This window comes from Vicia villosa, linkage group LG4 (assembly GCF_029867415.1).
Source record: "Vicia villosa cultivar HV-30 ecotype Madison, WI linkage group LG4, Vvil1.0, whole genome shotgun sequence".
In the NCBI taxonomy this organism is placed as follows: Eukaryota; Viridiplantae; Streptophyta; class Magnoliopsida; order Fabales; family Fabaceae; genus Vicia; species Vicia villosa.
This window is the reverse complement of record NC_081183.1, coordinates 2,675,907-2,699,194: the sequence shown is the minus strand read 5'-3', so window position 1 is coordinate 2,699,194 and position 23,288 is coordinate 2,675,907. Positions and strand designations below refer to the sequence as shown.

At 32.6% G+C, this 23,288-nt stretch overlaps 2 protein-coding genes and 1 long non-coding RNA gene across 5 annotated transcripts; 1 reads left to right on the top strand and 2 right to left on the bottom strand.

Annotated features, from left to right (window-relative positions):
* Positions 1-446: 446 nt before the first annotated feature.
* Positions 447-2,404, bottom strand: LOC131594316 (small ribosomal subunit protein eS7z-like). Of its 2 annotated transcripts, none has more exons than XM_058866413.1 (6): positions 2,331-2,404; positions 1,842-1,924; positions 1,681-1,754; positions 1,470-1,593; positions 868-1,050; positions 447-730 (listed from the first exon to the last, which is right to left on the bottom strand). In XM_058866413.1, exons 2-6 carry the CDS (start codon positions 1,914-1,916, stop codon positions 611-613), a joined length of 576 nt encoding a protein of 191 aa, XP_058722396.1. In that variant the 5' UTR covers positions 1,917-1,924; positions 2,331-2,404; the 3' UTR covers positions 447-610. The 2 variants fall into 2 exon arrangements, with proteins under 2 accessions (XP_058722396.1, XP_058722395.1); XM_058866412.1 differs by having other exon boundaries at positions 2,326-2,400.
* Positions 2,405-4,360: 1,956 nt separating this feature from the next.
* On the top strand, positions 4,361-6,420 carry LOC131594317 (uncharacterized). The gene is made up of 2 exons (XR_009281328.1): positions 4,361-4,467; positions 6,092-6,420. It is a non-coding gene; the product is annotated as an uncharacterized LOC131594317 (long non-coding RNA).
* Positions 6,421-10,353: 3,933 nt separating this feature from the next.
* LOC131598713 (small ribosomal subunit protein eS7z-like) lies at positions 10,354-12,290 on the bottom strand. Of its 2 annotated transcripts, none has more exons than XM_058871298.1 (6): positions 12,169-12,290; positions 11,726-11,808; positions 11,559-11,632; positions 11,350-11,473; positions 10,799-10,981; positions 10,354-10,660 (listed from the first exon to the last, which is right to left on the bottom strand). In XM_058871298.1, exons 2-6 carry the CDS (start codon positions 11,798-11,800, stop codon positions 10,541-10,543), a joined length of 576 nt encoding a protein of 191 aa, XP_058727281.1. In that variant the 5' UTR covers positions 11,801-11,808; positions 12,169-12,290; the 3' UTR covers positions 10,354-10,540. The 2 variants fall into 2 exon arrangements, with proteins under 2 accessions (XP_058727281.1, XP_058727282.1); XM_058871299.1 differs by having other exon boundaries at positions 12,174-12,232.
* Positions 12,291-23,288: the final 10,998 nt, after the last annotated feature.

The window sequence follows — 23,288 nt, the reverse complement described above, 5'->3', positions numbered from 1 at the left end:
TCTTGAAGATTTTTTAGAACATGAGAGCCATCTTAAGCAATGAGACCCTATCTTCTTCCATTGAGAAATACAGGCTTAATGTTTAGTTGAACAAGATCATATTCGACATAAACATCCTCCTCAAAAAAGCCATTGAAAAATACATACTTCAAGTCTAGTTGAACAAGATTCCATTGTAAGAAATTAGTCACAACTACCACTAATTTAAATGTCTCAATTCATAACTTAATTTATAACTTAATTTTCATAGTTTTTCAATAGTCTGAAGTAGCTTATATAGCTTTTTTTATCTCAACTTCTGTCCATTAAAAAAAAAATGTAACTAAGACAGATGATCAAATTTTACTCTGCAGTATGTTAGATCGGCTAAAATTTTACTAGGTATAAGCTCACATCAACTATAGATTCTAGAGACACTAAATAAAATTTAGAAATGAGTCATTAGATGCAATAATAAATAGTATATCATAGGCTACATTGATAAAATAAACTGAAGCTGGTTTTCAAATGTCACAAAACAAAACAGTATCATAAGGCAACTTCAACAAAATTTAACAAGAATCCACCATATGCAATTCATAAAAAAATACAAAACTGGAAAAACTATAACCTAAGCCTCAGTAACAGGGTACTCGAAAACAACATCTTTGCCTGAGAGTTTCCTGTAAACTGCAGCAAAGGTCTCCAACTTGTATTCTGTGTTGTTTCTCTCCTTTGGGTCCAAAAACACCTATATCCATAGAAACACAAGAATTAAGTTAAAATAGAATACAATAGCTCTTATTCATCAAGTGGTTTATTCGAGTTATTAATATACATGATCAATTACGCATTAACTTGGCTAAATAAAAAGACTAATTATTTTACCTTCATGATCTTTGACCCATCAACTCGGTACCTAATGCGCTTTCCAACAATCTCAGCGGGTAATACAACATCCTCGAGAATTGCCTCGTGCACAGCAGTGAGTGTGCGGCTGCGGGGGCGCTGAGCTGCTGAACCCTTCTTTGGAGGCCTTACAATCCTCCTTGTGGCAATCAGGATAACATCCTAAAAGTTTGAGGTATGTTAGCATACAACAAATTAGGATATTTATATCTGCTTCTTGTCCTACGAGTTTAAGGTTCATCGGTAAACAGTAAAATAGGATGCTTATATCTGCTACTTCTACTAACTTGTGGTAACTCACTTTGAAATTTGACCCATTAATCTAAAACATGATGGAGCCTAATCTACCAAAAGATAAAGAAGATTATTTGGAATAACTAAATGCAATAGGTTAAAAATGCTACGCTATGACGGACTGTTAGAGACGTAAACAAATAGAAATTCCACAAGCACTCCAAATAAAGACCAAAATTCAGGAGTGGCTTTATAATACACAACAAATAAAGAGGGTTTGAAAGAAAACCAGTAGTCCCTGAAAATAGAAATAATATTTAGCAATCTAAGGAAATGACTTAGTATACCTTGCCACTGAATTTCTTCTCAAGCTCACGAACAAGCCTAACATGAATCTTACGGAAACCCTTCCTTAGTCTGTAGGGGACATTGATAAGCACAGCCTTGCGGTTCCCGGAAACATCAACTTGGCTGTAGAATATAGAATGTAGAAATCAATATAAGAAAAAAAACATATTTATATATCTTCAAACAAACATCACAGAAAGACATTCTTACACAGCTGAATTGATGTATAAATCCTTTAGCTCACTCTTGAGCTCATGGTTAGTATTCTCTAAATCGAACAACGCCTAAAGGAAAAAAATAATTAATCAATGATTAAATTATATTTTGTAATTGACACTAATCGGCAAACACAAAAGTAATCAATATATAACCTGTCCAACTGATTCTTCAAATTCAGTTGGCTCAGCACCCTTATCTTTGCTGATTTTCTTCCTTGAAGTGAACATCTTGACAACTGTTACGGCCAATGAAATAGCAAATGTATGAGCTTCATTAACATCCAACAAAAATTCATCACAAATACCTAACTTATATCAAAACAAGTTCATTATAGAGCATCACCCATCATATTCACCAACAAATTCCCAAATTTTAGAACATTTCACAATCAAAATGTAAACTATTTGGAGCATTCATACATAATAACAAACCTAATGATTCAACAAAATGATAATTTCAACTTCTTAACTGAACTCGCCAAATTCAAACATTAACTTGAAAAATTAATTAATCATCACCTAATCCTGTACTTACTAAGCTACGAAGAATAACAGTCACTGAAAAAAATAACGAAAATGCAAGAAAAAAATCATGATACATAAAATAGTAAGAGGGGAATTGAAATCAGAATCATACCTTACCTGAAGAATTTGCAAACTCCGGCTGCCGAGTGGTTGCTCTCTCTGTCTGTATTGGCGATGCAAAGGAGACAATCCTAAAATCAGAATTAAATACTTAAGCAAACCCTAGGGTGTGTTTGGCCCAACTTGTTTTGGGCTTTTTTTCCTTAAAAGAAATTGGGTTTTTTTATTATAGATATGAACTCCCAATTACAATTCTAAATTATTATAGATATGAACTGAATTTCAAAATTCTAAATTTTAAAAAATTTCAAAGTTCTTATTAAAATATTTTGAATATAACAATTCAAAATTCTAATTATATTCCCAACCAAACCAATGATAATATGAACTAATATTTGATGTAAATGATATTATAAATTCATTTTATTTTTTAAGATAACATGAACTAAAATATTACTATAGATATGAATCGTGCTAGTTACGTGACTCTAGATATAAGAGTAAGTGAATTGTGAAAATTGATCATTAATAAAAAAAAAATTAATATGTTTATGCTAGAGGTTAAGGAGAATGAAAAAGATGAAAGAAATACAACATAAATAAAACAATTAATAGAGTGTCATTCAAATTGCAATAATAAGAATGTCATTCAAATTGCCCATAAATTAGTATTTCATGAACACACAAAACACATCGAGATTGTAGGCCAATCGAAGAAGGCGGTTGGAAATTAGAAGGTTAAGGTTGTTTAATTTGGCTTTATTAGGAAAATGGAAATGGAAAATTAGAGTAGAAAAAAAGGAATTTGGTTTTCGGCATTAGTAAATAGATATGGGTTGAACGCGGAGGTTTTGAGCATGGAGGCAAGAGGAAGCTCAATTTGGTGGATAGATTTGTGTTCATTGGACTTAGAAAGTCTGGAAGATACAAGTGAGTATTCTGTAAAGGATGTGTACAAGAACCTAATATCTACAGGTAATGACGAGTCTAGGAATTCATGGTCAAAATTTGGAACAAAGCGATTCCACTAAAGGTATCTCGTTTGGTTTGGAGGCTGGTTCAGAAAATAATCGCAACAACTGACAACATAGTTAAAAGGGGCATAGGGTTTCAGGGTCAGGTCGATTGTGTAGGAGGTTGTGTATGGAGCAGCATTTGCAAGTGGCTAAGTGTTACATCAGATCTGCATAATGAAGGCTGGCAGCACATGAGCCAGTTCGAAAATCTACTATGTGGTAGAAAATTGACGTCCCTAAAGCTTCTTGTGTTGTGGTGCGCTTGCATTTGGTGCATTTGGAAGGCTAAGAACAACAAAATCTTCCGAAATGAAGATATTCAGATTATTAAGGTGATAGAGGAAACAAAAGTTTACTCTTCGAAATGGCTTAAAATAAAATCAAAATTGATCATGGATGATTTTGCAATGTGGTGTTTAAATTCTAAGGCATGTCTCGGTCTAGTGGCAGACAAATCATATGTTGTGTCGGGTTAAATGCAATGAGGTCTTTGGGTGCTGGCAGTGTCTTTTGCGCATTAGTGGAATTGAGATAGGGGCCTGCATTGTTGAACTTTGAGTGATTGGTATTTGATGCAAGCATGTCTTCGTGTGCAGGTCTGTTGCAGTCGAATTTACGGTACCGTATCGAGCATTGCTTACTGGCTGAGCGGCAATGGTGTGATTGATTTATGTATTTTGTTCAATTGTTTTTTGTTGGCTTATTCTTATCAGCTTTAATTTAGGTGGTGGTTCTGGAGTGTAGTATTGTTTTTTCAGTTTATTAACTTCTGCATTTGTTGCAAAATACTTATATCAGACGTTTTACATTCCTTGTGCTGCTTGTTAATATACTTTTTTGCTGTTTCAAAAAAACACATCGAGGTTGATTGTCATCTCACTCGTTATCACTTTCAGCATGACACAATTACTTTGTTGTTTGTTTCTTCTGCTTCACAAACTGTTGATTTGTTCACAAAAACTCATTTCGTCAAATATTTCTGTTTCTTAATTGACAAACTCTTAATGCTTCACGCATCATGAGTTTAAGAGGAGATATTATAGAAATAGCTTTTATTATAATATTACTCCTTGTTATCTACAACATGGAAGATTTTTTTGGCGATTCTGATCAAAATAGAACAAACAAGGGTCTTCAATCATCCAAGCAACAATCTGTCTCCGTTGCTTGAGTTTCAGGTCTTTCACAAGTTCTTACGAATGTATTCAATCATTGCGACTTATTTGTAACTTGTAGTGTTCATGGATGTTAGTTTTGTTTAGTTCGTTTTTCAATTTGGTTTGATATATGTGATTTGATTTTTGGTTTCTTTTTATGATTATTCTAATTCATCGATGAAAAATGAATCTAGACTTCATATAGCATGAAATTGAAGGGGCCTATTTATTTTAAGGTCAATCCTTTTTATTTTAAGGCCCGAGTCTAATTGTATGAAGAAGGCAGAGTCTTTTGCCTTTCACTTCAGCATTCAGCAAGCTATGTAACCTTAAATATGAGGACCTATGAAGTCCGGACTCGGACACAAACACGGGACATGATACAGACACGGGCATGAGGGTGCCGCTAATATAAAAAATATAGGACACGGACATGGCTATATATATTTTATACATTAATAAAATAATGTAATTATGAGCACAATTTATAAAGATTTTAAAATGAGAATCAAAATTTATGTGTATTTAAACTTAGTATTTTCAATCAACCAAAAGAATACTTAACTTGAGTACTTTCAATTAAAAAAGAAAAAAAAGAATACTTAACTTGAGTACTTTCAATTAAAAAAGAAAAATAATGAGTGTCGGAAGAGAAAGAGTGAAATATGGGTGATGGCGACGGTGGAATACCAGCATGCAGCGAAGCAGCAAAGATGAAATCAAACAAAGAAGATGAAAATAAATAGTGAAGATGAAAAAACAAGGAATGTGTCGTATCTGTGTTCGTTGCATTTTAATTTTTTTCTTCTGTTGGACACTTCAAAAATATGTCTGATACGTATTATACGTGTGTCGTACGCGTGTCAGTGTCCGATACGTGTCCGGTGCAGGGATACGCGCGTGTCGGAGCTTCATAGATGAGGACTATCCTTTTGCCATTCCTTTTGGTCAAGATATGGCCAGTTTATCCTTTTGCCATTCCTTTTGGTCAAGATATGGCCAGGGCAGGGCCAACTGACAAAATCTATTGGGCATATATGATATATGGGACTATAGGATTCTAAAGAGGTTAAAAAAGTAAATTTAGAATCAGAAGACGAAGGCTTATACGGACTCCTAAACTAGGCAGCAGGCACGTTGTCTTGTCTATAGATCACTTGGTGTGCAACACAATTTACTCTGATTTTTTTTGTTAGTTTTATGTAAAATTTACCACATAGGTTTTCTATTTTGCCATTTCTTGTCAACAATTCCCTCCCGTGCTGTTGTAGATCATACAATTGTCAATTGCTCTGCTTGTAGTTCTGTGTTTTTGTTTCCTGTGATTTGTGTTTAATTGCTAAACACACTTTTCCTTCCTCTGGCAATTTCCTCTTTTTTTTTTTGGTGCGTAGGAGAGCTCAGCTATGGCCGTGACTCGTGATGCTCTTTTGGGTCTGAGACTCTGCTATATTTTGTATTCAATTCTAGTTGTTTAGACTTTGGGGAGTTGAAAAGTGAATAATAGAACTTAATGTAGTTGTAATCAAATTGTTTAACATTTATTATTGCTTCTGTGATCGGAATTTAAATGTTTGCATGTTATGTATAATTGTGAATATCTTACTTTATTTTTACCTAATGAAAAAAATGCCCTATCTTGCAGATACCCTGAAATGGTGGCAGCAACAGATTTTATCAAGACTTTGATATATCTTAGCAATGACATCTTCTTTTGCAATAGGAATTGAATTTCTGGTATTCTGGATCAATTAATGGAGAAATGCATAATAGGAAAGAGTTTGTGGTATAGTACAACAAGAATACCAGTGTCCTTGTTAGTTAGTTAACTGTCATTTGATATGATACTATGTTAAATTATGAAACAATCATTGGGATAGACTTCATAATAGCTCATCTTTACAAATGTATAGAAGTTACACTCATATTTTTTCTCTTCTGGATATGTTTTTACTGTTGCGGTGCGGTTCTTTATTTTCTTTAACTTATGGGTTATTATTTAATGCTCATATCCATTATCTGATTGAGAATGTTGATGATTTTGTTAGTTGTAAACGGAACGATGAAAAACAACTCTCAAAGCAGGTCAGGAAAATAAACAATGTAGTTTCTTCCTTTCAATGTGCAATGGCCATGATGAGATAGTTTAATCTAATTTTAGAATGAGTTACATCATGAAGTTAAGAATAGAGTTAAGTAGCCATTAGGAAGGTTTAGTTTGAGTTGAAGTTCATTTAAAACAAAAATCAATTTGTATAATTCAAATGTTTAAAAGTACTTTGACATGAAAGTTTTAATACTGGAACTTGCCTTCTAGTTAGCACACTGATTGCCTCCCTCCCAAGTATTGATACACTGGATCTTTCAATCCCATCTAGTCATATTTCTAATACGAGGAATCAATTTGAATCAGTCTTATTAATCAAATCAATTAAGGGTTCAGAATCACTTTTAACCACCATTTATGAAACAAATACGGCATGACATGGACACTCCGACATCGATTTCAACACAAATACGTCCGACATCGATAGTGTCAAAATGTAGAACACTGATATTGTTACATATATGATAGTATTTGAATTTCATTTATTCATCCACTATTTAAAAAGTTAAAAATATTCTAATCAAAATTTATGTGATTAATTATTCATCGATAAGATTGTTTAAATGCATGTTTAGTTCACTTATATGTGTATGAAATTTGTCGAGAAAATGTGTAAAGGTGAAGCAAAGGAATTACCAAAAAAAAAGTTGAAGCACAAGATTTTTTTTAACACCTTTTTTTCCTTCTGAATTGTCCGACACATGTATGCATGAGTGTCGTACAGGTGTTAAACATAATTCAAAAAGTGTCATACATAGAACACTTGTTTGATTTTTCAGACACTTATTTGACTTTTCTGATACATGTTTTACAGGTGTCTTACAAATATCGGACACTGATGCGTGTCGGACACCGCGACACGACTACTCTTAAAAACGTGCGTGCTTCATAGTCTGTAACCACGTGCCACGCCAAATTCATGTCATGATAAAAGCCTCACATTGTATCATTCTACTTAGCAACTTTAATCAAACCATCATTTTTTAGCTGATCCAATTTGCTGTTGAAAATCTCTATATGATAAAGTTGTGTCCCTTTTAATACTAGTAATGATTTTTATAATATTTTATTAAAAAAATCTTGTGGACTTGAATTGAAATATTATGTTGTCACAGAATAGAAATAGGGTTTTAATTTAGGAGAGCATAAATGGCGAAGAATAAGGAATAAGAGACAACAATCAAACAACAGAACGACAGTGAGATTACTCATGGCGATGGAAGAAAGACAAAAATGCATGGACACTCAAACTTCAACAAATAAATCTTAGTCATTATCTTTATTTTTAAACTTTTTTTATTATTGATTTTGACCGCAAGACATATGTCGAATTACTATTGTCATAGTTTCTTATAATTTTTTTTTTAGTTTGACTTAAGAGTATGTTATTTTAATTAACTAGTTATCTGTCTTTTTTATTTTGTCGTAACATTTCAATTCAAGTACACAAGATTTTTTAAAATTGAATTATGGATGATTAGCAGTATTAAGACTTAATTTAGTCCTCGTCGCATGGTGGAAAGCCTTCCAAAACCTAGATGTAAACTTCGGGTCTCAGTCGGATATGATATTGGTCGGTACACCATGCAATCGCACTATCTCTACAATGAAGAGTCTTGTCAGTTGAATAACCTTATACGTAACCTATACGGGAAGAAAATGAGCTGACTTGGTTAATTTGTCTACTATTACTCAAATCGAGTAGTGTATGCCAAGTGTACAGTATAATCCTACTATGAAATCCATAGAGATGCTCTCCCATTTCCACTCAGGTATCTCCAAAGGTTGTAACATACCACCCGACTTCTGGTGCTTAATTTTCACTTGTTGTTACACTACACATATAACTTCTGCGTTTTCCTTCTTCAAATCGAGTAGTGTATGCCAAGTGTACAGTATAATCCTACTATGAAATCCATAGAGATGCTCCCCCATTTCCACTCAGGTGTCTCCAAAGGTTGTAACATACCACCCGACTTCTGATGCTTAATTTTCACTTGTTGTTACACTACACATATAACTTCTGCGATTTCCTTCTTCATTTCGGGCCACCGGAAATCCTTCTTCAGATCCCTATACATCTTAGAGGAACCAGGATAAATGGTGAAGTCACTCTTGCGAGCCACTTCTAAAATCACTCTCTTCGATTCTAAATCATCTTGTACACACATCTTTTAATGAAATAAAACAACTCCGCCCATCGATTGAGTGAACCCTAGATGATCAACCTTAGATTGTACATCCGCATTTGATAAATGAGGTTGCCTTATTTTTTTTCCCCTCAGCTCACACATGATACTCATTTGGTTTATCAGAACTTCTGTCCGAGTCCATATGAAATGTAGGTCAAGATCTTGAAATTTCTTCAGCAGCTTATGCTCTATATCATCAACTCAGTTGTTTGCATCTCTTCCTGGCTCAATGCATCTGCCACTTTGTTGGCCTTATCAAGATAACATTTCAACTCAAAGTCATAATCTTTCATAAAATTCATCCATCTCCGCTGATGCATATTCATCTCATTCAAGTCAAATAGATATTACAGACTTTTGTGATCACTAAACATTCCAATTCTGCTCAAAATTCTGCTCACTAATGCAGAATGTGGAAAAAGAAAATTAGTTAATAATAATGTATGTCTCGTATGTAATAATGGTTCATAATCTATTTCTCATACATTTCGCCATTTTGTATCGGTTAAACAAATTTAAAAGGTGTTAAATGCCAAATATTATTGACTCCTATAAAACACGAGTTAAAAAAATTTAAAATTTATCATTTAAAAAATATTTAACAATTATTAAATTTCTTAATATGCATCCTTGAAACACACTTTATATTTTCTAATTTAATTAGAAAATGTTAAATTATTAATTTATTTTTAATGAAAATTTAAAGTTAATTTAGTTTTATAAAAAAATAAATCAAGATTGAAATAAATTATTATTTATATAAATTATTTTCAAAGAGAGCCTAAACTTTTTTATATCTATTTACAAATTTAATAATGGTTTTTTAAAAAATAATATGAAAAGAAAAAAAAGTTTTTGACCATGTAGAAGATAAGCCCTGTTCAGTTAGTCATATATGACCGTGTGAATGACTGTTATATTGACCAATTTCACCGGCGAGAATTGTAAGGCTCCACACTTGTCTCAGCCCAATTCTCAACTCAATGATTACCCGTTTTCCAGGCCTGCATTTCTGCAATATGGGTCCGGGGACTTTTCTGAGCCCAGCACATGGCAAAGACCCATTCACACCACTCCATGGTCAAGGATAATATATTTAGTGCTTAGTGGTTTATAAACATTACACTAATATTTGATTTTATCGATGTGGGACATTTTCAGTAGCTACTTTTCTCGCTCTCTAAGGTTTATTGTAATGGGATACATTAAAGTCTGTGAATGTTTGAAGAATTGAAGCATACGTGCATTAGTTATTTTGTTATGCTACTTCTTCAATAGTAATCAATACTAGGAATCATTTACTATTTTGTTATGTGAACAACAGTTATATATTTCCAGTGTATAATAGACAGTATGCTCACTCACAACAGCATGAGTGTTCCACCTCTTGCACGAACAATATATTTTATTGCTTACACACTTAAGCTGTAAACCGAATTTAAATGTCTTAACTTATACAGCTTTTTTTTATCTCAACTGCCCATTAAAAGAAAAAAATGTAACTAAGCCAGTTCAACCTCAAATTTTACTCTGCAGTATCTGTTAGATCAGCTAAAATTTTACTAGGTATTAACTCACATCAACTACAGATTCTAGAGACGCTAAATAAAATTTAGAAATGAGTCATTGGATGCTATAATAAATAGTATATCATAGGCTACATTGATAAAATAAACTGAAGCTGGTTTTCAAATGTCACCAAACAAACCGGTATCATAGGCAACTTCAACAAAATTTAACAAGAATCCACCATATGCAATTCATAAAAAAAATACAAAACTGGAAAAACTATAACCTAAGCCTCAGTAACAGGGTACTCGAAAACAACATCTTTGCCTGAGAGTTTCCTGTAAACTGCAGCAAAGGTCTCCAACTTGTATTCTGTGTTGTTTCTCTCCTTTGGGTCCAAAAACACCTATATCCATACAAGCACAAGAATTAAGTTAAAATTGAGGACAACCGTTTCTTATTTATCAAGTGTTTTGTTCAACATATAATATACATGATCAATTATTCATTAACTTGGCTAAATAGAAATAGTTAATTATTTTACCTTCATGATCTTTGACCCATCAACTCGGTACCTAATGCGTTTTCCAACAATCTCAGCAGGTAATACAACATCCTCAAGAATTGCCTCGTGCACAGCAGTGAGTGTGCGGCTGCGGGGGCGCTGAGCTGCTGAGCCCTTCTTTGGAGGCCTTACAATCCTCCTTGTGGCAATCAGGATAACATCCTACAAGTTTGAGGTATGTTAGTATACAACAAATTAGGATATTTATATTTGCTTCTTGTCCTGCAAGTTTAAGGTTCATTGGTAAACAGTAAAATAGGATGCTTATATCTGCTTCCTCTACTAACTTATTGTAACTCACTTTGAAGTTTGGCCGATTAATCTAAAACATGCAATAGGTTAAAGATATTATGCTACGACAGACTGTTTGAGACGAAAACAAGTAGAAATTCCTCAAGCATTCCAAATAAGGAACAAAATTCGGGAGTGGCTTATGTGTATACCAAATAAAGATGGTTTGAAAAAAAATCATTAGTACATGATGAAGATAGAAATAATATTTGGCAATCTAACAAAATGACTTTGTATACCTTGCCACTGAATTTCTTCTCAAGCTCACGAACAAGCCTAACATGAATCTTACGGAAACCCTTCCTTAGTCTGTAGGGGACATTGATAAGCACAGCCTTGCGGTTCCCGGAAACATCAACTTGGCTGTAGAATATAGAATGTAGAAATCAATATATGGAAAAACATATTTATATATCTTCAAACAAACATCACAGAAAGACATTCTTACACAGCGGAATTGATGTATAAATCTTTTAGCTCACTCTTGAGCTCATGGTTGGTATTCTCTAAATCGAACAACGCCTAAATGAAAAAAAATAATAATTTAACTATGATTAATTTATATATTCTGTAATTGACACTAACCAGCAAACACAAGAATAAGCAATATATAACCTGTCCAACTGATTCTTCAAATTCAGTTGGCTCAGCACCCTTATCTTTGCTGATTTTCTTCCTGGAAGTGAACATCTTGACAACTGTTACAGTCAAAGAAGCAAAATTTGCAAATGTATGAGCTTCATTAACATCCAACAAAAAATTCATCACAAATACCTAACTTATGTCAAAACAAGTTCATTATAAAGCATCATTCATCATATTCACCACCAAATTCCCAAGATTTAGAACATTTCACAATCAAAACGTTAACTATACGGAGCATTTATACATAATAACAAACCTAATGATTCAACAAATTGATAATTTCAACTAATCATCATCTAATCCTGTACTTACTAAGCTACGAAGAATAACAATCACTGAAAAAAATTACGAAAATGCAAGAAAAAATCATGATACATAAAATGGTAAGAGGGGAATTGAAATCGGAATCATACCTTGCCTGAAGAATTTGCAAACTCCGGCTGCTGAGTGGTTGCTCTGTGTCTGTTTTGACGATGCAAGGGAGTAAACCCTATAATCAGAATTAAAAACTTATGAAAACCCTAGGGTGTGTTTGGCCCAGCTTGTTTTGGGTTTCTAATCTTTTTATTTTGGGCTTTTTTTTCTTAAAAGAAGTTGGGCTTTTATATTATAGATATGAATTCTTTATTACAATTCTAAATTATTATAGATATGAACTAAAATTCAAAATTCTAAAATTTAAAAATTTTCAAAATTTCAAAGTTTTTAATAAAATGTTTTAAATATAACAATTCAAAATTCTAATTATGTTCGCAACCAAACCAAAGATAATATGAACTAATATTGATGTAAATGATATTGTAAATTCAATTTCATTTTTTAAGATAATATGAACCAAAAATATTACTATAGATATTAATCGTATTAGCTATGTGATTTTAGTTATAAGAGTGAGTGAATTGTGATATTTAAAATTGATCATTAATAAAAAAAAATATTTACTTTTAAATATGTTTATGCTAGAGGTTAAGAAGAATGAAAAAGATGAAAAAAATATAACATAAATAAAACAATACAATTAGTTGAGTGTCATTCAAATTGCAATAATAAGAGTGTCATTGCCCATAACTTAGTATTTCATGAACATACAAAACACATCGAGATTAATTGTCATCTCACTCGTCGTCACTTTCAGCATGACACAATTACTTTGTTGTTTGTTTCTTCTGCTTCACAAACTGTTGATTTGTTCACAAAAATTCATTCGGTCAAACATTTTTGTTTCTTAATAAGTTTGAGAGGTTAGATAAATAACTTTCATTATAATTAGGTTAAGGATATTATTGTCTATTTATATTTTACTATATAATAATTTCGTAACAATTTTTTAAAAAGATGGAGGGCCAAAGCCAAAAAAAAAAAAAAAAGCAATTACACAATAACTAATCTAGTAGTATGACTACTAAAACGATCATCTTGGAGATACGAATTTAAGAACTCAAAAGCCTCATGCCACTTTTAAACTTCCTCTCTAACTTCGTAAATTTTGTATTATACACTTTTGCATTTCTAATTAAAATCTTAATCACTTTCTCTTTTTCACTATTTCTAATGTTTACAAGTGTATGAGTAATGATAGTATACTATTTAAAAAATAATGGAAAATGCTAATGTATACGAAATAAAATATCGTACAAATCAACGAATGTGTAATCCAAAGTGAATTGTCATTCAATTATTATGTGTATGTTTTTTTTTTTAATTTCAATGTGATCCTTTTTTATTTACTATCTTTAGTGGATAATTAATTAGCTAATTAATGTTAGCAAATATGGTTATGAAAAACCAGTGTAAACAGTCAAATGCCTTTAATTTCATGCATTCGTGCATTTTATGCGAATATTTTATCGTGCCATATAGCAATGCTCAAAAATAATATAGTTTCATAACTCAATAGCTACACGAACACTGACCAAGATTCACATATTTATTTCCAGAAATATATTAAATTTTACTATTTATCTTGCGACCAATTAACCAAATAATTTACTAAGATCAATTTCACTGTCATAGAGAAATTCCGATTATTAAACTATTAAAAAAACATTATTTTCATATCCAAATTTCGGTACAATTATTATATCATAATTGCCGTTATGAACTTTTTTAAGAATTTAATTAGAATACATTGACAGAGTTTAAAAAATTTATACTGTCGGTGAATTATAAATATTAATTTATTAAAAATATTTAATTTTTATTTTAATATTTTGAAAAATAACATTGAGTGGTTGTGATAAATTAATAGTGTAAAAAATTTTACACCGTTAATAGTAATTAAACTCATTTTTAATTAAATAAGTATATTAATTGAAAGTTATTTTATAAAAAAATTCCATTGAAAAACAGGATACCCCTATATAAACCTACCAAAGATTTCGCAACGCGAGTTTACAAAATCTGAGCTATTATTATTACTCCTTGTTTTGGTTTAACCTAGCAAAGCTTTCAGCTGCAACTGCAATTCAAACAAAGCAATGTCGTACGATGATGTAGAAATCGAAGACATGGAGTGGAACGAGGAGTTGCAGTCATACACGTATCCTTGTCCGTGCGGGGACCTGTTCCAGATCACAAAGGAAGATCTCAAGCTTGGCGAGGAGATTGCTCGATGCCCTAGTTGTTCCCTCTACATCACTGTTATCTACAACATGGAAGATTTTCTTGGCGATTCTGATAAAAATAGAACTAACAAGGGTCTTCAACCATCCAAGCAACAATCTGTCTCCGTTGCTTGAGTTTCAGGTCTTTTGCAAGTTCTTATCAATGTGTTCAATCATTGTGACATAGTTGTAGACTTGTAGTTTTCATCTATGTAGATTTTGTTTACTTTGTTTTTCAATTTTGGTTGATACTTGTGATTGGTTTTATTGTCCTTTTTAAATTTTGCTTACACATCTGTTGGATTATACAGACACAATCAGGGATAGTTGCACTTGTTCTGTTTCTCTATCAGGTTAGATGTGTAGTTAATTAAGAAGAGAATGAGAAACATTAATTGTGTGTCAATTTACGGGGATACGTATATGCTCAACAATCTAGCTTAATGTAAATAAAAGTCGAACCTATGAACTTTGAAAATTAAGTAGAATTGTCTGCGCACATTCAAGTTCAGCGGGTGTGTATAGTTTATTGCTTGAAGAGAGAGTGAGTGTGGCTCTAAACGATTCGAATTTTTAGGAAGGCTCTGTCGTTGAAATCTAAGTCCTCTAGTAACTTATGTTTTAGCATTTTTACACTTAATCATCAATACAACGCACTTAGTCTGTGACAAAATTTCTTATCAAGTTATCAATACAAGCGTGTTGGCATTAGTAGACCTGTCAATGAAGTTCCAAGCCCCAAAGACTCAACCACTGTCTCCTACTAAAAACCCTCTTAATTATGGCCCCATGTTGAAGGGACCTCTTTTGGCCCCAGCACATATTGATTGTAGTACACAGACCACAACACAACCCTTGAAAAAACAAGTAAACTCTGCATTGAACTCCCATTATCATTTGTACAATATATTTTAGCATATGGTTGGTATACTCCAAAGTCACGGTCACCGCCCGGTATGTAGAAGCTAACAATTGTAGCTTCGGAAAAACTACGGTGGGAAATGTCTTAAACATGAGTTGGCGGTGACTCACAGATTGCCAAACACAGTTAATACCTTATATTATTGAAGTTGCTTAAAAGTAGTAATTTAATTTCAAATCACTTCATATGTTTTAGTGGCTTCCATTTTGCAAATTTTTTTAAATGTTAGGATGTGTGGACCAACCTTACCTCTCAGAGCTTTAGGGGCTTTTTGGTATTGGGTGTTTTCATTCAGCATGTGGGCTGGGGCCAAACATTGTGGGCTTGCATAAATTGATAGCTCTAGGCGCCATTATCAATTAGTCTTGTTGAACTTGTGGCTCATTCTATATTATGCTCTAGTGGTTGTAACAAAAAGAAGATAACGAGGCCTTTGGAGTTATTTTTCCCAAACTCATATGTTCTTTCCTATTTTGGTTTTTCATTATTTCAATTTCTTTTCAAGATTATTTCAACCCACCCGATGAAAATTTGTAACCTCCCAATTTCGGTCAATTCTTTTTAAGGCCCGAGTCTAATCGTAGCAAGAAGGCAATCTCTTTTGCCTTTTACTTCAGCACAACAGCTATGTAACCTTAAATATGAGGACTATCCTCCTTCAATCAATGTTTGCCATTCCTTTTGGTCAAGATATGGCGAGGGCTAGGCCAACTGATAAAATACTCTCTTGGTTCCCTATTGGGCACATGTGAGACTATAAGATTCTAAAGAGGTTAAAAAGGAAATTCAGAATCAGAAGACGAAGACTTATACGGATTCCTAAACTAGGCAGTAGGCATGTTGTCTTATAGATCACCATGTTGATTTTGATCACTTGGTCTGCATCACAACTTACTCTGTTTCTTTTTTTTTTTTGAGTTTTATGCTAAATTTCCCTTCTTTTTTTTTTTTCGTGTGGAGAGGTCAGCTACAGCTGTGATGTTCTTTTGGGTCTGAAACTTTGCTTTAAATTTTGTATTCAAGACGTTGTTTAGACTTAGGGGAGTTGAAAGGTGAACAATGGAGTAGAACTTAATGTAGTTGTAATCAAATTGTTTAACATTTATTAGTGTTTGTGTGATGTGAGTTTAAATGTTAACTCGTTATATGTAAGTGTGAATATCTTACTTTATTTTCCTCTAACGAAAAAATGCTCTATCTTGCAGATGCCATGAAATGGTGGGAGCAACAGATTTTATCAAAACTTTGGTATATCTTAGCCCTGAACATCTTCTTTTGCAATAGGAATTGAATTTCTGGTATTCCGGATCAATTAATGGAGAAATGGATAATAGGAGAGAGTTTATGGTATAGTACAACAAGAATACCAGTGTCCTTGTTAGTTAGTTAACTGTCTTTTTAGTCTTTAGATAAAGGTGGTTATTTGATATGATACTATGTTAAATTATGAAACAATCATTGTGATAGACTTCATAATAGCTCATCCTTACAAATTTATAGAAGTTACACTCATATTTTTTATCTTCTGGATACGTTTTTACTGTTGCGGTGCGGTTCTTTATTTTCTTTAACTTATGGGTTATTATTTAATGCTCATTTCCATTGTCTGATTGAGAATGTTGATGATTTTGTTAGTTGTAAACGGAACAATGAAAAACAACTCTCAAAGCAGGTCAGGTAAAATAAACAATGTAGTTTCTTCCTTTCAATGTGCAATGGCCACGATGAGATGATTTAATCTAGTTTTAGAATGAGTTACATCATGAAGTTAAGAATACTAGAATAGAGGAAAGTAGCCATTAGGATGGATGGTTAAGTTTGAGTTGAAGTTCATTTAAAACAAAAATCAACTTGTATAATTCAAATGTTTATAAGTACTTTGACATGAAAGTTTTAATACTGGAATTTGCCTTCTAGTTAGCACACTGATTGCCTCCCTCCTAAGTATTGATACACTGGATCTTTCAATCCCATCTAGTCATATTTCTAAAACGAGGAATCAATTTGAATCAATCCTATTAATCAAATCAATTAAAGGGGTCAGAATCACTTTTAGCTACCACTTATGAAACACATACTTCGACATGACATGGATACTCCGACATCGATTTCAACACGAATACGACACGACAATAACACTCCGACATCGATAATGTTAAAATATAGGACACCGACATTATTACATATATATGATAACATTTAAGTTTCATTTATGTGTTTAATTATTCATTGATAAGATTGTTTAAATACATGTTTAGCTCACCTATATGTGTATGAAATTTGTCAAAAAAATGTGTAAAGTAAGGTGAAGCAAAGGAATTACCAAAAAGTAAAAAGTTAAAGCAAAAGTTTTTTTTTCTTCTGAATTGTCCGACACATGCATGAGTGTCGTACAAGTGTTAAACATAATTCAAAAAGTGTTATTTAGAAAACACTTGTTTGACTTTTCTGACACTTATTTGATTTTTCTGATACGTGTTTTATGGGTGTCATACAAGTGTCGGACACCGATGCATATCAGACACTGCGACACGTCTACTCTTAAAGATGTGCGTGCTTCATAGTCTGTAACCATGTGCCACGCCAAATTCAGGTCATGATAAAAGCCCGACAGTGTATGATTCTCCTTAGCAACTTTAATCAAACCATCATTTTTCAGTTGATCCAATTTGCTCTTGAAAATCTCTATATGATAAAATTGTGACCCTTTTAATACTAGTAATGATTTTTATAATATTTTATTAAAAAAAAATCCCGTGGGCTTGAATTGAAATATTATGTTGTCACGGAATAGAAATAGGGTTTTATTTTAAGAGAACATAAATGGTGAAGAATAAGGAATAAGAGACAACAATCAAACAACAAAACGACAATGAACTTACTCATGACGATGGAAGAAAGAGAAAGATGCATGGACACTCAAACTTCAACAAATAAATCTTATTCATTATCTTTATTTTTAAATTTTTATTATTATTGATTTTGATCGAAAGACATAGTACGAATTATTATTGTCATAATGTCTTATACTTTTTTTTTGTTTGACTTAAGAGTATGTTATTTTAATTAACTAGCTGTATGTCTTTTTTGTTTTGTCGTAACATTTCAATTCAAGTACACAAGATTTTTTTTTTAAAATTAGATTATGGATGATTAGCAGTACTAAGACTTAATTTAGTCCCCATCGCATGGTGGAAAGCCTTCCAAAATCTAGAAGTAAACTTCGGGTCTCGGTCGGATATGATATTGGTCGGTACACCATGCAATCGCACTATCTCTATAATGAAGAGTCTTGCTAGTTGAATAACCTTATACGGGAAGAAAATGAGCTGACTTGGTTAATTTGTCCACTATTACTCAAAGGTTGTAACATACCACCGACTTCTGATGCTCAATTTTCACTTGTTGTTACACTACACGTATAACTATAACTTATGTGATTTCCTTCTTCATTCTGGGGATAAATAGTGAAGTCTATCTTGTGAGCCTCTTCTAAAATCACTCTCTTCGATTCTGAATCATCTTGTACACACATATTTTGATGAAATAAAATAACTCCGACCACCGATTGGGTGAATCCTAGATGTTCGACCTTAGATTGCACATGCGCATTTGATAAATGAAATTGCCTTATTTCCCCCCCTCATATCACACATGATACTCATTTGGTTTAACAGAACTCCTGCCTGAGTCCATGTGAAATGTAGGTCAAGATCTTGAAATTTCTCCAGCAGGTTATGCTCTAGCATCATCAACTCAGTTGTATACATCTCTTTTTGGCCCAGTGCATCTGCCACTTTGTTGGCCTTTTCAGGATAGTATTTCCACTCGAAGTCATAATCCTTCATAAACTCCATCCATCTCTGATGATGCATATTCATCTCATTCAAGTCAAATAAATATTTCAGACCTTTGTAATCACTAAACATCCCAAACTTGATAATGGGATATCTGCTATGGAAATTAACTCACATAAATTCTTCTCGCTAATGCAGAACGTGGAAGAAAGAAATTAGTTGATAATAATGTATGTCTCGTATGTAATAACGGTTCATAATCTCTTTCTCATACATTTCGCCACTTTGTATCGGTTAAACAAATTGCAAAACATATTTGAAAGGTGTTAAAGTGCCAAATAGTATTGACTCCTTTAAACAACAATTAAAAATTGAAATTTATCACTTAAAAAAATTATTTTAACTAAATTTCTTAACATGTATCCTTAAAACACAATTTACATTTTTAATTTATTTAGAAGAAAATAATTTGTTAGTTTATTTGAAATAAAAATTTTAAATTAATTTATTTTAATTATGATTTGATAATTCATTTAAATTTTTTTATTTACAAATTTAATAATAATAATGTTTTATCAAAAAATAGTATGAAAAGATAAAAAAAAGTTTCTGACCATGTAGAAGGTAAGCCCCGTTCAGTTAGTCCATATATGACCGTGTGAATGACTGTTATATTGACCAATTTCACCGGCGAGAATTGTAAGGCTCCACACTTGTCTCAGCCCAATTCTCAACTCGATGATTACCCGTTTTCCAGGCCTGCATTTCTGCAATATGGGTCCGGGGACTTTCCTGAGTCCAGCACATGGCAAAGACCCATTCACACTAGGGGTGTTCGCGGTGCGGTTTGGGCGGTTTTGACGAAAAAAATCATCCGAACCGCAAGAGAAAAAATCATGCGGTTTGGTTTGGTTCGGTTGGCTTTTAAAAAAAATCCAAACCAAACCAAACCAAACTAATGCGGTTTGGTTCGGTTCGGTTGGTTCGGTTTTTCACAAATATTTTATTGAGCCATACATACACAAATAGATGATAACATAATTTTGTATTTAGACATTCGTACACTATCAAATAACAACAAAACTCGTCACATTTTGACAACAAATTTTTATTTAATATATAAAAATTAATTAAACAAAAGTGGAATATTAAACATAAAATAATAGCATAAAACAATATAAAAATTATTATAATGAAACAAAAAAATAGAAGAGACGAGAGATTAGTGAAGGTGACAAAAAAAGTTAAGAGATTAGAGAAGAAGATGTGCGATAAAAACGAAACTGAAATATGAAACATTTACATAAAAATGAGAAGGTAAAAAAGAAAGAATATAAGAGAGTAGAGACTATAGAAGAAGATAAGAGATGTATGTGGCAAAGAAGGTGTGATAATATTATTAGAAATTTGAGAAGATCGGGACTGAAATTATATGTGTATAGATGAGAAAATTGTTCGTAATCATAAGGCTAAGGTATAATAGGTTTAAGTTTAGGTTGGAATTGAGTTAAGTAAAAGTTAGGTTGTAGCATAATGCGGTTTGATTCGGTTTGGTTCGGTTTACAAAATACAAACCGCAAACCGAACCGAACCGTGCGGTTTTGTCAAAAGATGACCCAAACTAATCCGAACCAAATGCGGTTTTTTGCGGTTTCGGTTTGGTTTGGTTTGGTTTGCGGTTTTCTATTGGGTTGGTTTGGTTTTGATCACCCCTAATTCACACCACTCCATGGTCAAGGATAATATATTTAGTGCTTAGTGGTTTATAAACATTACACTAATATTTGATTTTATCGATGTGGGACATTTTCAGTAGCTACTTTTCTCGCTCTTTAAGGTTTATTGTAATAGGCATACGTTAAAGTCTGTGAATGTTTGAAGAATTGAAACATATTAGTTATTTTGTTATGCTACTTCTTCAATAGTAATCAATACTAGGAACCATTTACTATTTTGTTATGCGAACAATAGTTATATATTGCCCGTGTATAATAGACAGCATGCTCACTCACAACAGCATGAGTGTTCCACCTCTTGCACGTAACAATATATTTTATTGCTTACACACTTAAGCTGTAAACTGAATTGTAATATTGATTGAAAAATAGCAAGTATAATAACTGTATTTATTCTTAACAAAATACAATTTTCTCACAATAGAAGTGTTTGTGGTGTAGAGAGAATTGTACTAAAATAGAAATTAATACACTTAAACACATAATTGATGAACAACAATCACAAATTGAATTAATAATGATACATAAGGTATTCAATCGATATCATTAGTATAATTTATGAGAGATGATTATACAATGATTCAATTGGGGAATTCTAAATTCAACTAGTTTCTCAAAATTTAATCACCACTAAAACTCGATTACATCACAATTTCAACAAAATACAGTCATAAGCAATAAACCACAATCAATTCAATAAACGGATATACTACTTTAAGAATGAAAAACCTAGACATGCAATATACTACGAAATGTAAATACAAGAGTAAAAGGTAGAGAGATGACACATAAACCTAGACATGCAATATCCATTAGTTTGAAAAACACTCAAAGAGTTTATACAATCACTTATCCACAATAATGCTGAAAAAAATAACACTTCAATTTTGGATCTTGACTTGCATGCGTCTCCACGCCAAACTATTATACGCAATCTTTACTCGATTGACACTTCAAGAATCTTCCAATACCACCAATCCGGCTCCAAGCCTTCGTCTGTATCAATCAATCATTTGAGTCTACCGATTCCTTGAACGGTGAATAGCTGGAAATTTGAGTAGACCCTTACCTTATCTGTAGTATTCCACACAGTCAGTACTAAGGCAATCTGGAGAGAAGAATCTCCTTTTCACCGGAATTTGTCAGCACCAGTGACAACTTTTCAATCTTGCAACAACCTGAAACACCTTTAACCAATCTCCAAGAACGTTAGTTTCAAGACAACGTCTCCCCGATCAATCTCATATCTCTCACGAACAAGATCTGAAATACAAACTGAGGTTGAAGAAGAAAAACATTCAAGTGCAAGAACTTTGAACTTTTCAAAATGAGAGAGTTGATTTCATAGAAAATAAAAAATGAATGAAATTTCTATCATGAAAAACTATTGGCAAAAGATTTTATATGTGCTTGAGTTTAAGCACAAATATGAATGACAAAAGTTAGTTAGATTCGAATCAAGAGCCATGCATGTAACGGGTCAAATGGGCAAGTGAATGTAATAAACACTGTTCTCGCTTTTGATCCATTTTCATTTGATTCGAATCATGTGCAAAACTTGATTCAAATCAAATGATTTTGAAAAAAAATTTGTTTGCCCCTGTTTGATTTGATTCTAATCAAATTGATGAGTGCGTATTTGATGGATTCGAATCAAACACTTAAAAACTTAAATTTTCATATTTTTAATTGTACTTTGAGATTATTCTTTGCACCTAACTTGAATCAAATATGTATAGTTTTTGTTCCTCTAACTCATGCAATTAACTAAAGACATTTTTATCAATTTCAAACGTAACCATTGTTTTATGCATACTAAATTGATAACAAATAGATTTTAAACTTGATTCAAAATATGTGCAATTATGAGGAAGACTCAATAAAAAATAATAAACGAAAGTGATAAGACAAGCAACAAAATAACCGTATTAAGGATGTTCCCCCTAAATATGATAAAGACATGCAACCAACTTCCTTTAAAAGTGTGCAGCTACAAACTACAGTATAGTGATGATAGTTTCTTAATAAATTGTGTAGTATGAATGAATTATAATTTACAAGAGACAGATTTGTGAAGAAGATAATTGTTGAGAATTAAGTGTGAGTGTGGATAATAGTCCCACATTGGAAATGTGTGTGGTGACTTGAGCATATATAAGTAGGAGAACCCACTCACCTATCACCTTAAGGTTTTAGGTGGAGAAGTGGTGTCTCTCCCACAAAGGTGTGTTGATCAAAGGAATGTCCCGGAAATTAACAATGCTCCCGAACTCGACCCTCCCCCGATGTTGCGCTAACAAATGGTATCATGAGCCTTTGGTTCGAGAAAAAAGGGACCGACTAAAACTTGTAGTTGAAAGTCAACGGATACATGTAGTTGAAGAGAATCAACGAATACATGTAGTTGAAGTTAACGGATACAAGTGTATGTGGAAGAGAAGCTTCCACATGAGGGAGAGCATTGTGTAAGACTCA

Coding starts and splice junctions, on each gene's coding strand:
- LOC131594316 (XM_058866413.1), bottom strand. CDS start 1,916: ATGTTCACTTCAAGGAAGAAAATCAGCAAAGATAAGGGTGCTGAGCCA. Junction 1,051..1,469: donor AGAAGAAATTCAGTGGCAAG/GTATACTAAGTC, acceptor TCAAACTTTTAG/GATGTTATCCTGATTGCCAC. Junction 731..867: donor ATGGGTCAAAGATCATGAAG/GTAAAATAATTA, acceptor CTATGGATATAG/GTGTTTTTGGACCCAAAGGA.
- LOC131598713 (XM_058871298.1), bottom strand. CDS start 11,800: ATGTTCACTTCCAGGAAGAAAATCAGCAAAGATAAGGGTGCTGAGCCA. Junction 11,474..11,558: donor TTATACATCAATTCCGCTGT/GTAAGAATGTCT, acceptor TATATTCTACAG/CCAAGTTGATGTTTCCGGGA. Junction 10,982..11,349: donor AGAAGAAATTCAGTGGCAAG/GTATACAAAGTC, acceptor TCAAACTTGTAG/GATGTTATCCTGATTGCCAC.